The following is a 15,109-nucleotide window of genomic DNA, read 5'->3' on the forward strand; positions in this document are numbered from 1 at the left end:
AATACAAAAAGTGGGAATATCCATGTAAGTGTGGAAGGTAGCCTCAGTTTCAAGTCCACTTGTTTCAACCTGTTCTCTGTTCTCATCTTCAGGTGTTTTAGTTCCTCTGTAGAAAAAAACAGAAACTGTAATCTGCTTCTCTTTACTCACAGCAGAAGTGATTTAAGTGTTTTCTTAAATGCAATACGCCCGTGCCCATTAAAACGATAAATGAGGAGAAACGACCTCATGACCTCTGACTTTTAATGCCCCATATTTAAACTCGTTCAGACCTTTCAAACGTCTTTATCCTGTCTCGTTTTTGCTTATTCAAACAGGTGGAGGAGGAGTACATAAACCCTCACACCGTGGAGAGGATCCCGATGGGAAAATTACCCCTGAGGTGGGGGCAGAGTCTGTACATCCTGGGAAACCTGTTAGCTGAGGTGAGCTGCTACATAAACAAATGACCAGCTGTAGCTCTGCAGCTCAGATAAGTGTTAATAACAAAGTTACACCGTAAGAGTCGAAGAAAACTTGGTGGGTTTTTTTTCAGGGTTTTCTGGCGCCTGGAGAAATTGACCCTCTTAACCGGCATTTCTCCACCATCCCCAAGCCTGACGTGGTCGTACAGGGTGAGTTAACCGCCCAGGTCCCAGTACGACGTTTTGAGCTCCAGATTAGTGTTAATTATTTTAAATGGACTACTTAAGTTCTTTTAACCACCTCATCACACACTCACATTTTGCCCAAGGATAATTCAATATGCAGGCTGGGCAGTAGATGTGAGCGATGTCAGTGATCTGTATGGTTTCATGTGCGTCTCTCCCCCTTCAGTGTCGATTCTGGCCGAGACGGAGGAGATCAAAGAGCTGCTGTTTAAGCAAGGGATAGAGGTGGAGACGGTGGCGGACATCCACCCCATCCACGTGCAGCCCTCCAGAGTCCTCAGCCATATCTACGCCAGACTTGGTACAAACGCCCTGCTGTAGCCTGATCTGTCCCATCAAGATTTTATGCATCAGGCACAAATGTTATGGACTAGAGCCTGCTACAGATTCATGACCTCAGTAAACACTTATGATAATGATAATATTATAGTCTTAGTCACATGATTTTTTTTTTCTTTTACAACATGTTAGTTTTATACATAATGGTCCGTTTTACAGTCAAATAAACCATTAAAAAAAGAGAGAGATACTTTAGGACAAGCATACCTTATGATTGAGCCGTCGTTACCGTGTGAATGTGAGGCATTGCCTGCTTATCGCTTATGATTTAAAAACCACCAACAACAAAAAACGATGTTGGCGGCCAAAACGCTGAGCTCAAGGCTTCAAAGTTAATCACAAACCAGCGGGTGATGTCACGATGACGACATTTATCGTTCATAGACTGTCTGTGATCTGAACCCGGGATTTTTCTTGACTATTTGAATCTTTTAAATCAAATTAATTCAAATTCAGCATTATTTTGTCTGGGATGGAAGTGTTTGCTGTTCAGGGTTGATGCTTTTTAGTCCAGCAGCGTCTGCAGTAAAGTTATGACGGTACTTCCTAAATTAGATGAGACTGACTAACTTCACAAAACATCATATCTGAAGGACACAAAAAAAGCCAAAGAGTAGAGCGTAGATTTTTATCAGGGGGGGGTTCATGAAATCAAAAGTTTAACTGCTTATTTTTTTTTTTTTTGTTTCAGGTCGTAACCCGAGGCTGGGGCTGACAGGACGCCCCTACAGGAGGATAGGAGTGCTGGGAACCTCCAAGTTCTACATCATCAGGAACACCATGTTCACATTCACACCTCAGGTTAGAAAAAACTACAGAAAACATCAGAATAACACGCAGCTCACTTTTTATTTTAATGGTGGCACGCATGAAGGTCCTGGGTTTGAATCCACCATCTGGTTGGAGCCTGTCCCCCGTTCTCTCTCCAGGTATTCCGACTTCCTCCCACAGTCCACAGACATGCAGTTAGTGGGGTTAGATTAATTAACGATGTCCATAGGTGTGAATGTCCTGAGACAGTCTGGCAGCCTGTCCTGGGTGCACCCGGCCACCGTAGGACACCATATTGGATCAGACTGTTTTACTGTCTCATGGATAATATTGGCTTGTTCACAGTGCAAAAAAAGCTTATAGGAGCGACACAAGGCTGGAAAAGTGAAAAGAAACAGCTGGAGGAACATTTTGCAACTAATGAGGTTCATTGGCCACAAGTTAGTAACATGAGTGGGTTTAAAAAGAGCGTCTTAGAGAGGCAAAGATGTGCAGAAGTTCATCACTGTCTACTGAAGCTGTTCCACATTTGTAATGTTTCCCGCCATTAAATTATGAAGGCTTTGAATGTCTTATCATCTTCAGTACTGAATATCCTAAAAGAATTCAGGTAATCTGGAGAGATCTCTGTGTGCAGCAGACAAAGGCCAACAGTCAATACTGGAGGTCCTTCATCTTCACTGTGTCATCCACACGTGCAGGTTAAAGCTCCATCAGGGAAGGCGAAACCATCTGTGCCAAAACATGGGGACAGTATTCCTCTCCCAAAAGTCCAGCAGCTCCCAGACATTTACACACCATTGTTGTTCTTTTTGATCATATACTGTGAATAAAATCTGTGTCAAAATGAGAAATGAGATTGATGATAAAATGAGATTTGCAGACCACCCAAATTCCCTTCTGGTGAAGGGAAATCTGGTGACTTAAATAAACTTAAGTAAACATATTTTCCTCTGTTTCAGTTCATTGACCATCAGCAGTTCTATTTGGCTCTGGATAATAAAATGATCGTGGAGATGCTGAGGACAGAAATCGCCTACCTCTCATGCAGATGGAGGATGACGGGAAGACCGACTGTCACTTTTCCCATTTCACAGACGATGCTGAGTGAGTGAGAAGACCTTTTCTGCTAAATGTCCAAATACATCTTATTTATTAAATGAAGCACCTGCATTATTAATGGTAGAGAGAGTTTGAAAGGAAATCTTTAAATATTGAAAAAAAAAAAAGTATTTTCTGTTTTTACATTTTCTGTGCTTGCATGTTTTCATCTTATGTTTGTGCTTCAGCTGAAGATCACTCAGACCTGGACCCTGCAGTTCTGGCAACACTCAAGAAATTACAGGACGGATATTACGGAGGAGCAAGGTCAATTTCTTTTTTGCATTAAATTTGAATTCTTACATCTGACAACTTGTAATAAGTTCTGTTTTGTTTTATTTATTTTGTCTTTCTTTGCGTGTCCAATTAAAGACTTTATTAGTTTTTCCTGCACTGTAGAGACAATTTAAAATCCTCTTTTATTGATTAATTGCCAAGATTTGTCATTAAAATGCATCAAACTGCTTATTAATGTTTCCCAGTTCTCATAATCATCCCCTCCTCTTCTGTTCTTCGTCTTTAGGATCCAGACGGGGAAGCTGTCGGAGTTCCTGACCACTTCCTGTTGTGCTCACCTCAGCTTCCTGGACGGTAAGGCTTCTGGCAGCATGGGCCGCCATGACGAAGAGTATGATGGTGATGATGATGAGCGTTACGGCGATGGATACGTGCATGAGTTGCATTATGATGCTGGTAAGAAAAACACAGCGTGGATGGAGGGTGGAGAAGGAATGGTGACACCAGGATTCACGTTTTTAAAGCCGGAGCTCACACTGACAGCTCATTTTTCTTTTCCTGGGTTGGTTTGATCATTCCTGAAAATACTCACACAGTCACAGACCCCAGCAGCTGTTAGCAGACTTACAGTTTCTTTAAGTTGACAGTTTTTCTTTTAACATTGGCTGATTTTTGAGTTGCATCTGTGCATCTACATTTTATTTCTTTTTTCCCCTCATGCCATCTCATTGTGAAATCTAAAATCAAATACCCATGACTTCATTAATCAACACTTCCTGTTTCATCCTATCATCATCACCCATCATCCCTGTGTATCAGAGTTCTTCCACTCGGGGCTTTGGGTGCCTTGTTGGGCAACTTGGAATATTTTTCTTCTTTTGCTCTAAATTATTACATAAAATAACTCAAAACTTGAATTGTAATGGACCGTAAAGTGGACCTCTAATGCTTTTCCTTATTTTATGTCATATACTTGATGTACAGTCAGTTTGTTGATGCTCATATTTAACACAGGAAAGCTTGGTAATGAGGTCTGCAAATATACAAGTAATTAAAATGTTTTGTTTTTCTTTTACTGCACTTTTTAAACATTGCTGCCAATCGTCTGACCAATCACAGACATGGATAAATGCAATGTTACAAAGGAAGGGCAAATATGAAAGTAGTGCTGAACAGTAGTCGAGTAAAAGCACTGAATAAATGAATGTATGCATGCGGGGTAAAAGCTACTATATCAGTAAAGTTTAGCCTTTTTGAAGGCTGGAAAGAAAGCCTATCCTCCTGTGTCTATCATTGGGACAGAGGAGGATCGAATGGCTCAGTGTGAGTCGATAACTGGTGTTTATTGGTTTGAAAGAGGGAAAATAAAAACCAGATTTAACTGTACTCTATATTCAGATTTAGTATAAATCCTCAAGTAAAATCATTGGCTCTGTTTTAGAACCGGATATTAATGCTTGTAAAACAATAAAATTGTAAAATCATTTGCAGTCAACAAGAAAAAAAGACGCTCAGATTTAATGATCCTTTCAAGCCAGAGTTCAATCTGAACACTCAATTTAAAACTTTTAAAATATTTAAAACAAAGCATTTTCAGGCAGTTTTTCTTTATTTTTCTGCTCTGCTTGGCTATGCATTAAGTGAGAAAAAAAAAAAATATATACCTATATGGGAATTACAGCACAGAAGCTCCGCCCACTGGCAGATGGGATCTTCCTGGGTCCTGCAGGTTTTAGATGTGTCCTTGATCCAAAGCAGCTGATTTAAATGGCTAAATGACCTCCTCAACATGTCTTGAAGTTCTCCAGATGCCTAGTAATGAACTAATCATTTGATTCAGGTGTGCTGACCCAGGATGAGATCTAAAACCTGCAGGACACCGGCCCTTGAGGCCTGGAGTTCCCCACGCTTGGTTTAAGCGTTGCAGCCAATCAGACGAAAGTTAGGAAGGAGCTAAAATGACTTGCTTCAGAACTGCTGCTGTAGAGAGTCCATGATTGAAAAATGACAATATGGAAATAAAGATAATGGGTCCTCTTTAAAAAATAAAAAGTGTATTTTTGACTGTGGTGCATTTAAAACGCCTCAAAATCTTAACACGAGTGGAAGAATGAAAACATTCTCAGTTTCTGGTTGTGTTGTTTGTGTTCATGCACAGCTGGTTAGATTTGCCTTAAACGCCTGTTTTGTTGGTCCCTAAATGCATCACAATTTGCTAGCATGGCTGTGACCAATAAAGTCTTCAGTTTAAAGGGTCAGTTCACCCCAAAGCCTCACCCACAAAAGCCATTATAATTATTACACACAATTGTCACGTTTAATGGTGTTTATGAATATTTGCAATTTGTTCCTCGGAAAAACAGAAATTTCTGTAAAGCAATATTAATTTTGTTGTAAACCACCTGAAATGAACGAAGATCTTTTTTTCTCAGATACTCAATAATAAGTTTTGTTTTTGTGAGATTTGAGTGAGCAAACCCTTTAAAAGCTGCAAGTTCAAAGTTTATAAATTAGCATAAAATGAAAAATGGTTTTCAGATCTTATTTCTTTTTAGTACTTTATGAAGTTTAGAAGGAAACTCAGTTTTAACACTTGTCTGTACAAAAAAGAGCGGTGAGTAAATGATCTCTTTCTGCGTGTTCATTTTTCCTCCTTTCCCTCTCCACATTTCTGTTCTTCTCCTCATCCCACCCTCCTTCATCGCTTTGTTTTGTTCTCTTGGTCCCTCCCTACAGAGGATGACGACCTCGCGCAGTACCTTGACCACCTGTTGGCCCACTCTGCCCCCAAGAAGCCCAAGCGTCCGGTGGGAGGTCTCAGCAGATTCAAGGCTGCGGCCACCAAAACCAAAGAGATGGTGACTCTGATGAACAAAGCTCAGGACCTCAACATACAAAGTGAGTCGGCGCTTCGTCTCCGACTGACAAACTCGACTAAATCACAAATTTAATAATAAAACGTTGTTTTCTATTTTTCCCCCTCAGATGTCAACATGTACCTGCCGAGCAAATTGTTTCGTTCTCCTCAGCCGACGCTCAACCTGAATCTTACAGACTCTCCTGCATCACCAGACGTTCAGGTTCTTCTTCCTTTCTTTCTTTTCTCTCCTCTGATGTCAGCTCTTTGCTCACTTGCAGACTCCTCGGTCACTCTGTGTTTTCACTCCAGGGTCCTGAGGCAGGGGTCACAACACAGAGTGGCATTCCCAGAGATGCCAGCGGAGCCATCGACTACAACGCTTTGGCCCAGCTGCTGAAAGACACACAGTCTCTGCAGGACCAGGCTGATATACTTTGCATCCTCTACAAAGACAAGTGAGAAACATGAGGCTGGGTGTGTTTGACATCACCATGATTTTTATTAAAACAGATATGAAACACAACGAAGGTGATGCGAAAAAGCAGGAACTGCAGCAAACTTAATTTTGGTATTAAAATATTAAAGCCTCAGTCACAAAAGCCTAGAGACTCGTCAGCTACCCCCGGCAACCACTGGTTGCTAGGGAAGCGTGTATTCCCAGACACCGGCAGCCCAGCAGTTGATGGATGTTTACAGAATAGAAGGATTAAAACAAAACTGTCTATTTCAATATCTCCTCGTAAATGTGAAAAACCAGGTTAATAATAATAATAATAATAATAATAATGGATACTTTATTGATCCCCATGGGGAAATTACTTGTTTTTCTCTGCATTTGACCCATTCACTCAGTGAAGCAGTGGGCAGCCCACTAAGCAGGCGCCCGGGGAGCAGTGTGTAGGGACGGTACCTTGCTCAGGGGTACCTCAGGGTAGCCGTTAAGTGGATTCGAACCGCCAACCTTCCGATCATGGGGCGACCACTTTACCTACTGAGCTATCCCTGCCCCAACATTTACATTTTTTCCTTTTGAATGATTGTGATTTAGTAATGGTGACACGCTCACTTACAGCTCATTGGAAGACTAAAGATTTACAAGAAACAACGAACTAAAGTCTAAAGGTCATCGGCTGACTGGCCAACTTGTAGCGCTCTGTATTTTTAGCTGTGCTGAGCGGAGGTCGCTGCCTTGACGTGGAAGCAAAATAGTGCAGTTTGTTTACTTTTTGTTTTCTTTGTGTTTTACACATAAAAAAAACTGTTTAATAAATAATTTTTAGTCATAGTTTTGACAGATATTTACAGACAGTGAAGTCTTGTTGTTGCTTGGCTGGCTTGTTTCTGTGTACGGCTGCGTCTTTGGCTGGCTTATTTTGTGCTGCATCATGCAAACAGTCAACCAATCAAGCTAGCTCATCAGTGTGAGTCTCAGGATCTGGAAGAAGTATCTGAACTTGACTCCACAGTTGAGTCATTAAGCGCTCCTGATTCAGACTGTGCTGCTGTGACATGTCAAAACGGCATTGAAAAGAATGAAAAGCCCTTGCTGTCTTTCCTTTGTCAGGGGTATGGACTGGGACACGGGTGTGCATGGTAAAGGCTCCACTGTGAGGTCTCTGCTGACTGATCTTTATGAGAAGGCAGGTGAACTGAAACACTGGGGTCTCATCAGGATGATCTCTGGCATGCTGAGGAAGAAGGTGGAGGAGCTCGACTCGGTACGGTGCAGCTATAGATAACAGGGCAGCGTACAGAAGCTGTGTGGTCAGGTGTGACGTTACTAGTGAATCTTCTGTTTTAGCCATGATTATGAAAAAAGTCCTGAAGCTACAGTTTTAAGTAAAGTAAAAAATAATGTAAAACTAAAATCTATATGAACAACTGGTGGGTTCATTGTTCATTATTGGCACAGATTTGAACTCTACGTGTGCCTTTAAATCTTCAGTCATTCATCTCTTACCTTCACATGTAGCGAGTCACAGAGTCCGAAAAGCTTGAAATGAGTTGACCACAGTTTGTGGTTAAATTAAAAACTTCTAAGAAGGTTTAAAGAAAAGCTCCTGAAGTTGGAGTGAAATACCTCTGAAATGCCAACCCTCTGCTATCAGTTGACTCCATGCTGCATTAGATCTCCCACCAGCAAGCCCTTAACTTTTCCTGCTCTTTCCTAATTGGTTGTGGTCTCTCTCGGTAGGCCTGCTCTGATTTGCTGGCCCACCAGAAGCACCTGACGATCGGACTCCCTCCTGAGCCGAGAGAGAAAACCATCACGGCTCCGATACCGCCGGACCAGCTGGCGAATCTTATCGACGAGGCCAGTGAAAACAACATCAGTGTTGCCATTCTCACACAGGTGAGTTACCTCCTCCACAATCATGTGTTTAAAACCTTCTCCTCTCTCTGTCCTTCATCCTTTAAATGTCTTTCCACCAGGAGATCATGGTGTACCTGGCTATGAGCATCAGGACTCAGCCCGGGCTGTTCAGCGAGATGTTCAGGCTGAGAATCGGTCTCATCATCCAGGTGATGGCCACCGAGCTGGCTCAGTCACTCGGCTGCTCAGGTAAGACGGGAAGGTGGTTTAAAGCTGGGCTTTAAGAAGTAAATTACTCAAGTTTGTTACTAAAAATCCATGTCTCTCATTGTGACTTTATGCCTATAGTGGAGTAACAAACCAAAGATCACATTCAGCCTAAATGTTACAAACCATGTATTTGTAAATTGAACAAGGATGAACTACGTGTTGGCTTTTAACAGAACTGCTAATTTACAACTGTAGCCCCGGGACATAAAAGCACATATATACAACAAAACACCCCAAACGTATCCAAGCAGTGCATCATCAACATTCTGTAAACACAGTCACAGATCTTATTAAACTGATTAATTTGTTGATGCGAGTTAAATGTGAAATATTGCCTCCAATCGTAAAATGTTTTCCTTGGCTTTCCCTCCAAATAGTTTCTTTGGCCTCTTTGGCTTGATGTAAGGCTAAGAAAAGAAATGTGTGGGAAATGAAATCTTAATGAAGTCTTCTTTCACTCTTGTAAACTTTATCTTCAAGGTTTTTGTTGTAATGTATTAACCAAGTTATGTGTTCAGCATAAGTTACCATGGTGATTTAGCCAGATAAGAGTCTGTTTCATGGGAAGAGAAACTCTGACTTAAAGCTCCACAGTAATCTTTCTTCATAGTACGGGCTTCAGGTGTCATGTTTGTCTTTGCGTTTGTGAAAACAGGAGAGGAGGCCACAGAGACCCTGATGAGTCTGAGTCCGTCTGAACTGAAGAACTTGCTCCATCACATCCTCAGCGGGAAGGAGTTTGGAGTGGAGCGCAGTGGTGAGACCTCTTACCTCATGTAACACGAGAACCAGTCATATGCTGCAACTCTGACGCAGTCACTGCTGCTTCATCTGCAATGACGGTGAAGCTTTCTGATTGGGTGGGGCAGTCGTCACATGAAAAGAGAAATCTTTTGACAAGAGTGTAGCCAAAGTAATCTGTTTCAATATGCTGTGGAAGAAGGGTGGGCAACAGTTTTTAATAAGTAAGCCACTGACAGGCCTCATATTTCCACAGAGAAACTGTAACATTGCACGCATGACGTTCCACTAACTGCTAGAGAAGACCTCTCTAGATTGTTTATTCTTGTTATTGATATCATTGTCCTAATCTGTTTTCCCAGACTTGATTTTAAACAAAAATCCACACGTTCACCGTTTGACCTTTACTCCCATTTATTTTCTCTCTGTGCCTGTGCTGTTTGTTTCTTCTTCCTCAACCCTCCACACAGTTCGGGAGATGGATGCCGGCGTCAGTCCTGCCATCTCGATCCATCATCTCGGGAATGTGGGAGCCACTAAAAGCGAGAGAGCCGGCATCAGCAAACTGAAGAGCGACATGAAAATGGTAGGATGCCATGACTGTGAGGTTACAGTTACCTTGCTCCACATAGGAAGCTCATCTTAAAGCGCTTCTTCAGACACACACACTGTGTCAACTTTAACATTTGACTGTCATGAAACGAGTAAACTCAGCAGCCCATTAAACAGAGATGGAGATGGAGGCAGGAGAGGCTCTTATTTTGAAATTGTTGAGCTTTTTTGGCAAACTCGACTTTTGTGTTTTTGCAGCTGGAGCACAGGTTGTCTTTGACGGATCTGAACAAGGTGATGTTAATGATTTAAATGAGGTGCTAATTCACCTGGAAGAGGGTGCTGGTGGGACATGAAGTAATTCATAGAGAGCTGAAAGCATGTGCTGAAGGAGAGCGGTGGCTCGTTGATGGGAAATTGTCGGCTTTAAGATCGAGACTATTGATCGATTTGAATCATTATGTCTGTTAGAACAGCTCAGTCGTTCATTCACGACCTGGTCCTTGTGTTGCAGGTGGATCGCAGGTTATCCATGATGGACACACTTAAGGTGATGATCACATGAAAGAATATTACCTATTACAGTGATGACATCTGTTCATTTGTTGTTGTTTTATTTTTGTTTTTTTACCTGTAGCTGTTAATTCACCTTCTGTGTAAACCTCACCGATCGATCAGATCAACAGATCGATCATTAGGGAGGCTGTTCATTTGTAAAACTCAAGGCCTGCTTATTTGCTCCAGAGCTTTCAGCTGCGTTCCTCAGACTTCATCATGATGAAGGTTTTAGATGAGTTTTGTCAACATTTTGGAGAGTAGCTAACAAAACATCCTTAAGTCAAAAGAAATTTATGGCTATTTTGTTTTGTTTTTTTGGGTTAGACAAAAATTATATTATTTTTTTTACCATGATTCTTAAATTGTAGTGTACACATAATGACACCAGTCTTGATGAATGTTATTTTATTTTTTGAACATGCATTATTTTCCTTAAGATAACCTAAAATACATCAGTCATTTAACTGTAAACTTTATAGGCTATCAGATAAGGTGTGTGTGTGTGTGTGTGTGTGTGTGTGTATCGAGAGAGAGAGATTTTTTTTTTATTTCCCACTATAGAGCATCTCATAAAACAAAAAATGAATAATGGGGACCCCATAGTAGAAATAAACTTTAAATAGACTTTGAAATGGTTTCAGTGGTTGGGCTGTGCATGAGTTCAGATGGGGCTGCAGTTAACCCATGAGGGGAGATGAGTTTGATATCACTATTCCTTAATGTAGATGCTTTAAAACTGAGGGTGTGTACTGCAAACTTGTTACACCAGAACTTATGGGTAATAAAATGATTCAAACTATTGATCTGTGGATCGGGTCCCCTGAGTCACCTGCTATAATTGTGTCCATTTTGGGTGACTTCTTCCTGCCGTTATTTGTGTATCTGTTAAACCACCAGCAGGTGTTAACCTCACAGAATGACCCTTATCACAAACTTCTATTAATTCTCATCCTTAATCTGTAGATGAGATTTGCAACGTCGCTGTATTATGTTAGCCTGAATTATATCACTCAACTACCCTAAATTCACTGACCCTCCATATATTTGTATTTAAAGTTGATTTAAACACTGTATAAACGCTCCCGGAGGATAAAGACTGTGAGAGAGAGTTGAAAGCTCTGGAACAACAAGCTGTGATGGTTCAGGCAGCCGCTGTAATTCTGCTCGTGATGATGATGATGATTTCATGGGTATTGAGGAGGAAGATTTGAATGTGCTTTTGGCTTTGCTGTGGAAGAGCAAGCTGGGGTTGCAGATTTAAAAACTGGCCTTTGTTTAATGTGTTTTTGTCTATTACAGACAGACCGCAGCGTGTCTTTGACCGACTCAGTTGAGGTGACGATGATAAAGAAAGTGTGAGGAAGATTTAGAAATTGTAATTTTCCGTTCACACTTCATTCAAATGAAGTGGAGCTGTAGGTCGTTTCTGATCAAACTGAATCAAACCTTGGCTGGTTATTATCATTGTCGTCATGTTGACTACAAACCTGAACTTCCGTGGCTGTATCGCTCACAGCTGTGTGAGTCTGTTATATTGAATCCTTTACTCTGATCAGGCCACGCCCATCTTAAAACTCAACCTTTACTTTGAGCTCAACTACACCTGGAATTATACTATGATACAAAGTTAGCAACCTCTGTCCCCGTGTGATCAAGTCAATTCCTACCGTAATGCTTAAAAACCAAATCAGACTCACAGGGTGAAAACGATACCAGCCACACTCTTATGAGGGGTAATGATGGTGGTGTGGGTGATTCGACCCGTCTCTCATGGAATCTGAATGGAAAACGTTTCGGCAGAAGTTAAATTAAAGCCTCCATCTGTGATCTTCTCTTCCTTTCAGCTCGACCAATCTGTGACGTCCACCCTGAAGGTGACGGTGATAACGACATTAAAGTCTGATAACTGAGCATTCAGGGTGGTTTGAGTGATTAACACTCTAATGTGTGGCTGCTCAACAAGTAAACTGCATTGCAATTGTAATCATCTAAGCAGCTAACCACAGCTTCAGATACTGATTTGCCAATAATTGTTAATCAGTAATAATTATTGTTGATTAATCAATAATTGTGATTATTATTATTAACCAATGCTTCTCTGACCAATCAGAGTTGACTGTAAATTTAATTTTACTCCATTTAAAACAAGAAAAAGAAAAGTTATGTTAATTAAGCTGAATTATTTATAGTAAGCTTTGTAGGAAAATGTCACAGTTGTCGATTCTGTAAAACCTCAAATATTTGGAGCCCACAGGTCCGTCTCGTGAGTAAGATCTCGCCGATCTTTAACCAGCTGTTACAGTATGATGCAGATTGGGTGGAGCTGTGCTGTGATTCGTGGTTTTCTAACAGAATTTCTCCCACTTGACGCCCTGGTTTTATTCATGCTTGCTGGCTTTTACCGATCCTTAATTCTTCAGTTATTTTCAAGTCAGTTTTTTTTGTTTGTTTGTTTGTTTGCTTTCTTTTTCCTTTCTCCTCTTTTATGTTTTATTCTCTGCCTCTCAGGGCATGCAGTCACCGGACGTAGAAAGCATCGAGTCTGGGGTAAAGTTTAGCCTTATTCTCCCGCTTTTTGTTTTTACTTAGTGTTTTTGTTTGTTTGTTTTCTTCTGTTTTCCTGTAGTGGCCCTCTAACATGAGCCACTGCATCAGATGTGGATTAGCAGTCAGCTGGTGTCACTGTGCCTCAAAACAAGAAGAGGGCGCTGTTCTTCCAGAATAGACGCAGTTACAGCGAGTGACTCCGCTTTTCTCTTCCCATCTGTTCAGAGGTTCCGGCTGCCGTCCATGGAATCCTTCGACATCCCGGACAAGATTCCGGTTGCTAAGGATACCAGACACGGCCAGTGGCTGCGTAGGAGGCGTCTGGACGGGGCGCTGAACCGAGTGCCCGTCGGCTTTTACCAGAAAGTCTGGAAGATCCTGCAGAAGGTGAGTTATGACTCAGATGCATATTTACTCATGAGTGTGTTTTTTAATGTTATTCACTTCTTGGATTAACTGGTAAACATTTGCATTCCACATTTTAAACCTGTCGTATAATTATTGTTTCCTGTTGTGAGCCTTCATGTGGTTAAATTTAAAACATCTTTAACGTAAAGTGACAAGACGAGATGAACCAAAAGTTTCTGTCACACTTGGACTTGTGTGGTAGTTGTGGTGATACTGATGTGCTTCTTGCAGTGCCACGGTCTGTCCATAGAGGGCTTTGTTCTTCCATCTTCAACCACCAGAGAGGTGATGTCTGATTACACACTTCACATGAAACTGAGAGAGAAATTTTACTGCTTTAGTATTTTCTATTTTTTTTTTTTTTTTTTAAACCTGTGTTCTTATCATTTAAATGCTACGTTGGGTATTTGGGAAAAATCTGGGATATTTGCCAAATTACATCAAAATCCTAAAAATCCTTCATTTTTTTTACTGCTACTACACTTTGCATGAAAAACCTTGACTCTATTTAATCCTGATTTTTACCGATACTGAGTAATATATTGTGTCGTTTTGTTAAGACACTAATACTTTGATCGGCAAACATTTGAATGATGTTGCACAATGAATCCTCTTGAAATCTGGAAACGACAGTTAAAAAAGGTGATATTTTTTTTTGCATTTACACTTTAGTTTAAAACCTTCATAAAGCTGTGAATAGAACAAAATAAACAAACTATAACTTTGAATGATAAACTTAAAACAACATAAAAAAAATAGTATTAATAATAAAAATAAGTGAGGAGAAGCTGCATTTAGTGCTTTGTATATTTGCATCAGGGTTATCGCTCCTGTATATTGTGACCACTTACGAAAGCCAAAAATATATGTTGAAATATCTTTTCACTTGTTTAAGTTTGAATATATTTAGTTTTAGCTTATTTTTGGTTCATTTTACTTGTACATGTGAGTCTCATTGTAGTTAGCCTACTTATCTCTTCTTCTGCTTACTTCCCCCTCAAAATGTAAGTAAAACTTTCATCAGTCTGCAGTGTTGTCGGTCAGGTCAGCCACAGTCAAACAGCCAAAAGCAAAAACCTCTGTTCTGTTATTTGCTAGTAATTAAGATTGTTTCTACAATTTTATCATTTAAAGTTGTAATTTTTTGTTCCATTGATAGCTATTTAGAGGTTTTAAACTATGCATAAATGCAAGAAAATCACCTTTTTTATCTGTAAAGTTTAAAGAAACTCTCTTTACAGACATATCTATTGTTCATCTGCTCACCAAGATCATTAAAATTAAATTCAAAACTAAAACTAGGTGTGAAAAAACATCCTGGTTAACCAGGAATAAAAACGAAACATTTGATCCAATATTTTACAGTAATAAAAAATAAAATAAAAAACAAAAAGAACTGAAATTATCCAACTAACTGAAACCAAACTTAAAAACTAAACAGAAAAACCTTAAAACTAAATAATTTTACAAACTACGCATAAAATAAAAACTATAACTTTCCACCAGATGACCCCAGGGGAGATAAAGTTCTCTGTCCATGTGGAGACTGTCCTGAACAGAGTCCCTCAGCCCGAGTACCGACAGCTGCTGGTGGAGGCCATCTTGGTCCTCACCATGTTGGCTGACGTGGACATCCAGAGCATCGGCTCTATAATCCACGTGGAGAAGATCGTCCACCTGGCCAACGACATGTTCGACAAGGACCAGGTCAGCAGTCGCTCTAAACTTCCAGCGTCCGTATCCCTGTCATCAGCTAAAGCA

The 15,109-nt window shown here is 40.5% G+C and overlaps 1 protein-coding gene across 15 annotated transcripts in view; it reads left to right on the forward strand.

The window, feature by feature from the left end:
* Positions 1-15,109, forward strand: part of phka1a (phosphorylase kinase, alpha 1a (muscle)) — a 31,150-nt gene that overhangs the window by 14,073 nt on the left and 1,968 nt on the right. Inside the window, exons 12-34 of one of the 15 annotated variants that reach the window (XM_085264113.1) lie at positions 318-425; positions 536-614; positions 817-951; positions 1,681-1,790; positions 2,723-2,867; positions 3,050-3,128; positions 3,385-3,554; positions 5,835-5,996; positions 6,084-6,178; positions 6,268-6,413; positions 7,523-7,676; positions 8,153-8,311; positions 8,392-8,521; positions 9,198-9,299; positions 9,754-9,869; positions 10,094-10,129; positions 10,350-10,385; positions 11,693-11,728; positions 12,238-12,267; positions 12,902-12,940; positions 13,166-13,327; positions 13,580-13,633; positions 14,855-15,055. In XM_085264113.1, the coding sequence (XP_085120239.1) occupies positions 318-425; positions 536-614; positions 817-951; positions 1,681-1,790; positions 2,723-2,867; positions 3,050-3,128; positions 3,385-3,554; positions 5,835-5,996; positions 6,084-6,178; positions 6,268-6,413; positions 7,523-7,676; positions 8,153-8,311; positions 8,392-8,521; positions 9,198-9,299; positions 9,754-9,869; positions 10,094-10,129; positions 10,350-10,385; positions 11,693-11,728; positions 12,238-12,267; positions 12,902-12,940; positions 13,166-13,327; positions 13,580-13,633; positions 14,855-15,055 (2,484 nt within the window). Of the gene's footprint in view, positions 1-317; positions 426-535; positions 615-816; positions 952-1,680; positions 1,791-2,722; positions 2,868-3,049; positions 3,129-3,384; positions 3,555-5,834; positions 5,997-6,083; positions 6,179-6,267; positions 6,414-7,522; positions 7,677-8,152; positions 8,312-8,391; positions 8,522-9,197; positions 9,300-9,753; positions 9,870-10,093; positions 10,130-10,349; positions 10,386-11,692; positions 11,749-12,237; positions 12,268-12,901; positions 12,941-13,165; positions 13,328-13,579; positions 13,634-14,854; positions 15,056-15,109 lie in introns of those variants that run through there. The other 14 variants (XM_085264123.1, XM_085264130.1, XM_085264139.1 and 11 more) reach the window with 14 other exon arrangements.

This window comes from Mchenga conophoros, linkage group LG3 (assembly GCF_057382185.1).
Source record: "Mchenga conophoros isolate Kocher_MC1m ecotype Shallow Benthic linkage group LG3, M_conophoros_male_GT1.1, whole genome shotgun sequence".
Classification (NCBI taxonomy): domain Eukaryota; kingdom Metazoa; phylum Chordata; class Actinopteri; order Cichliformes; family Cichlidae; genus Mchenga; species Mchenga conophoros.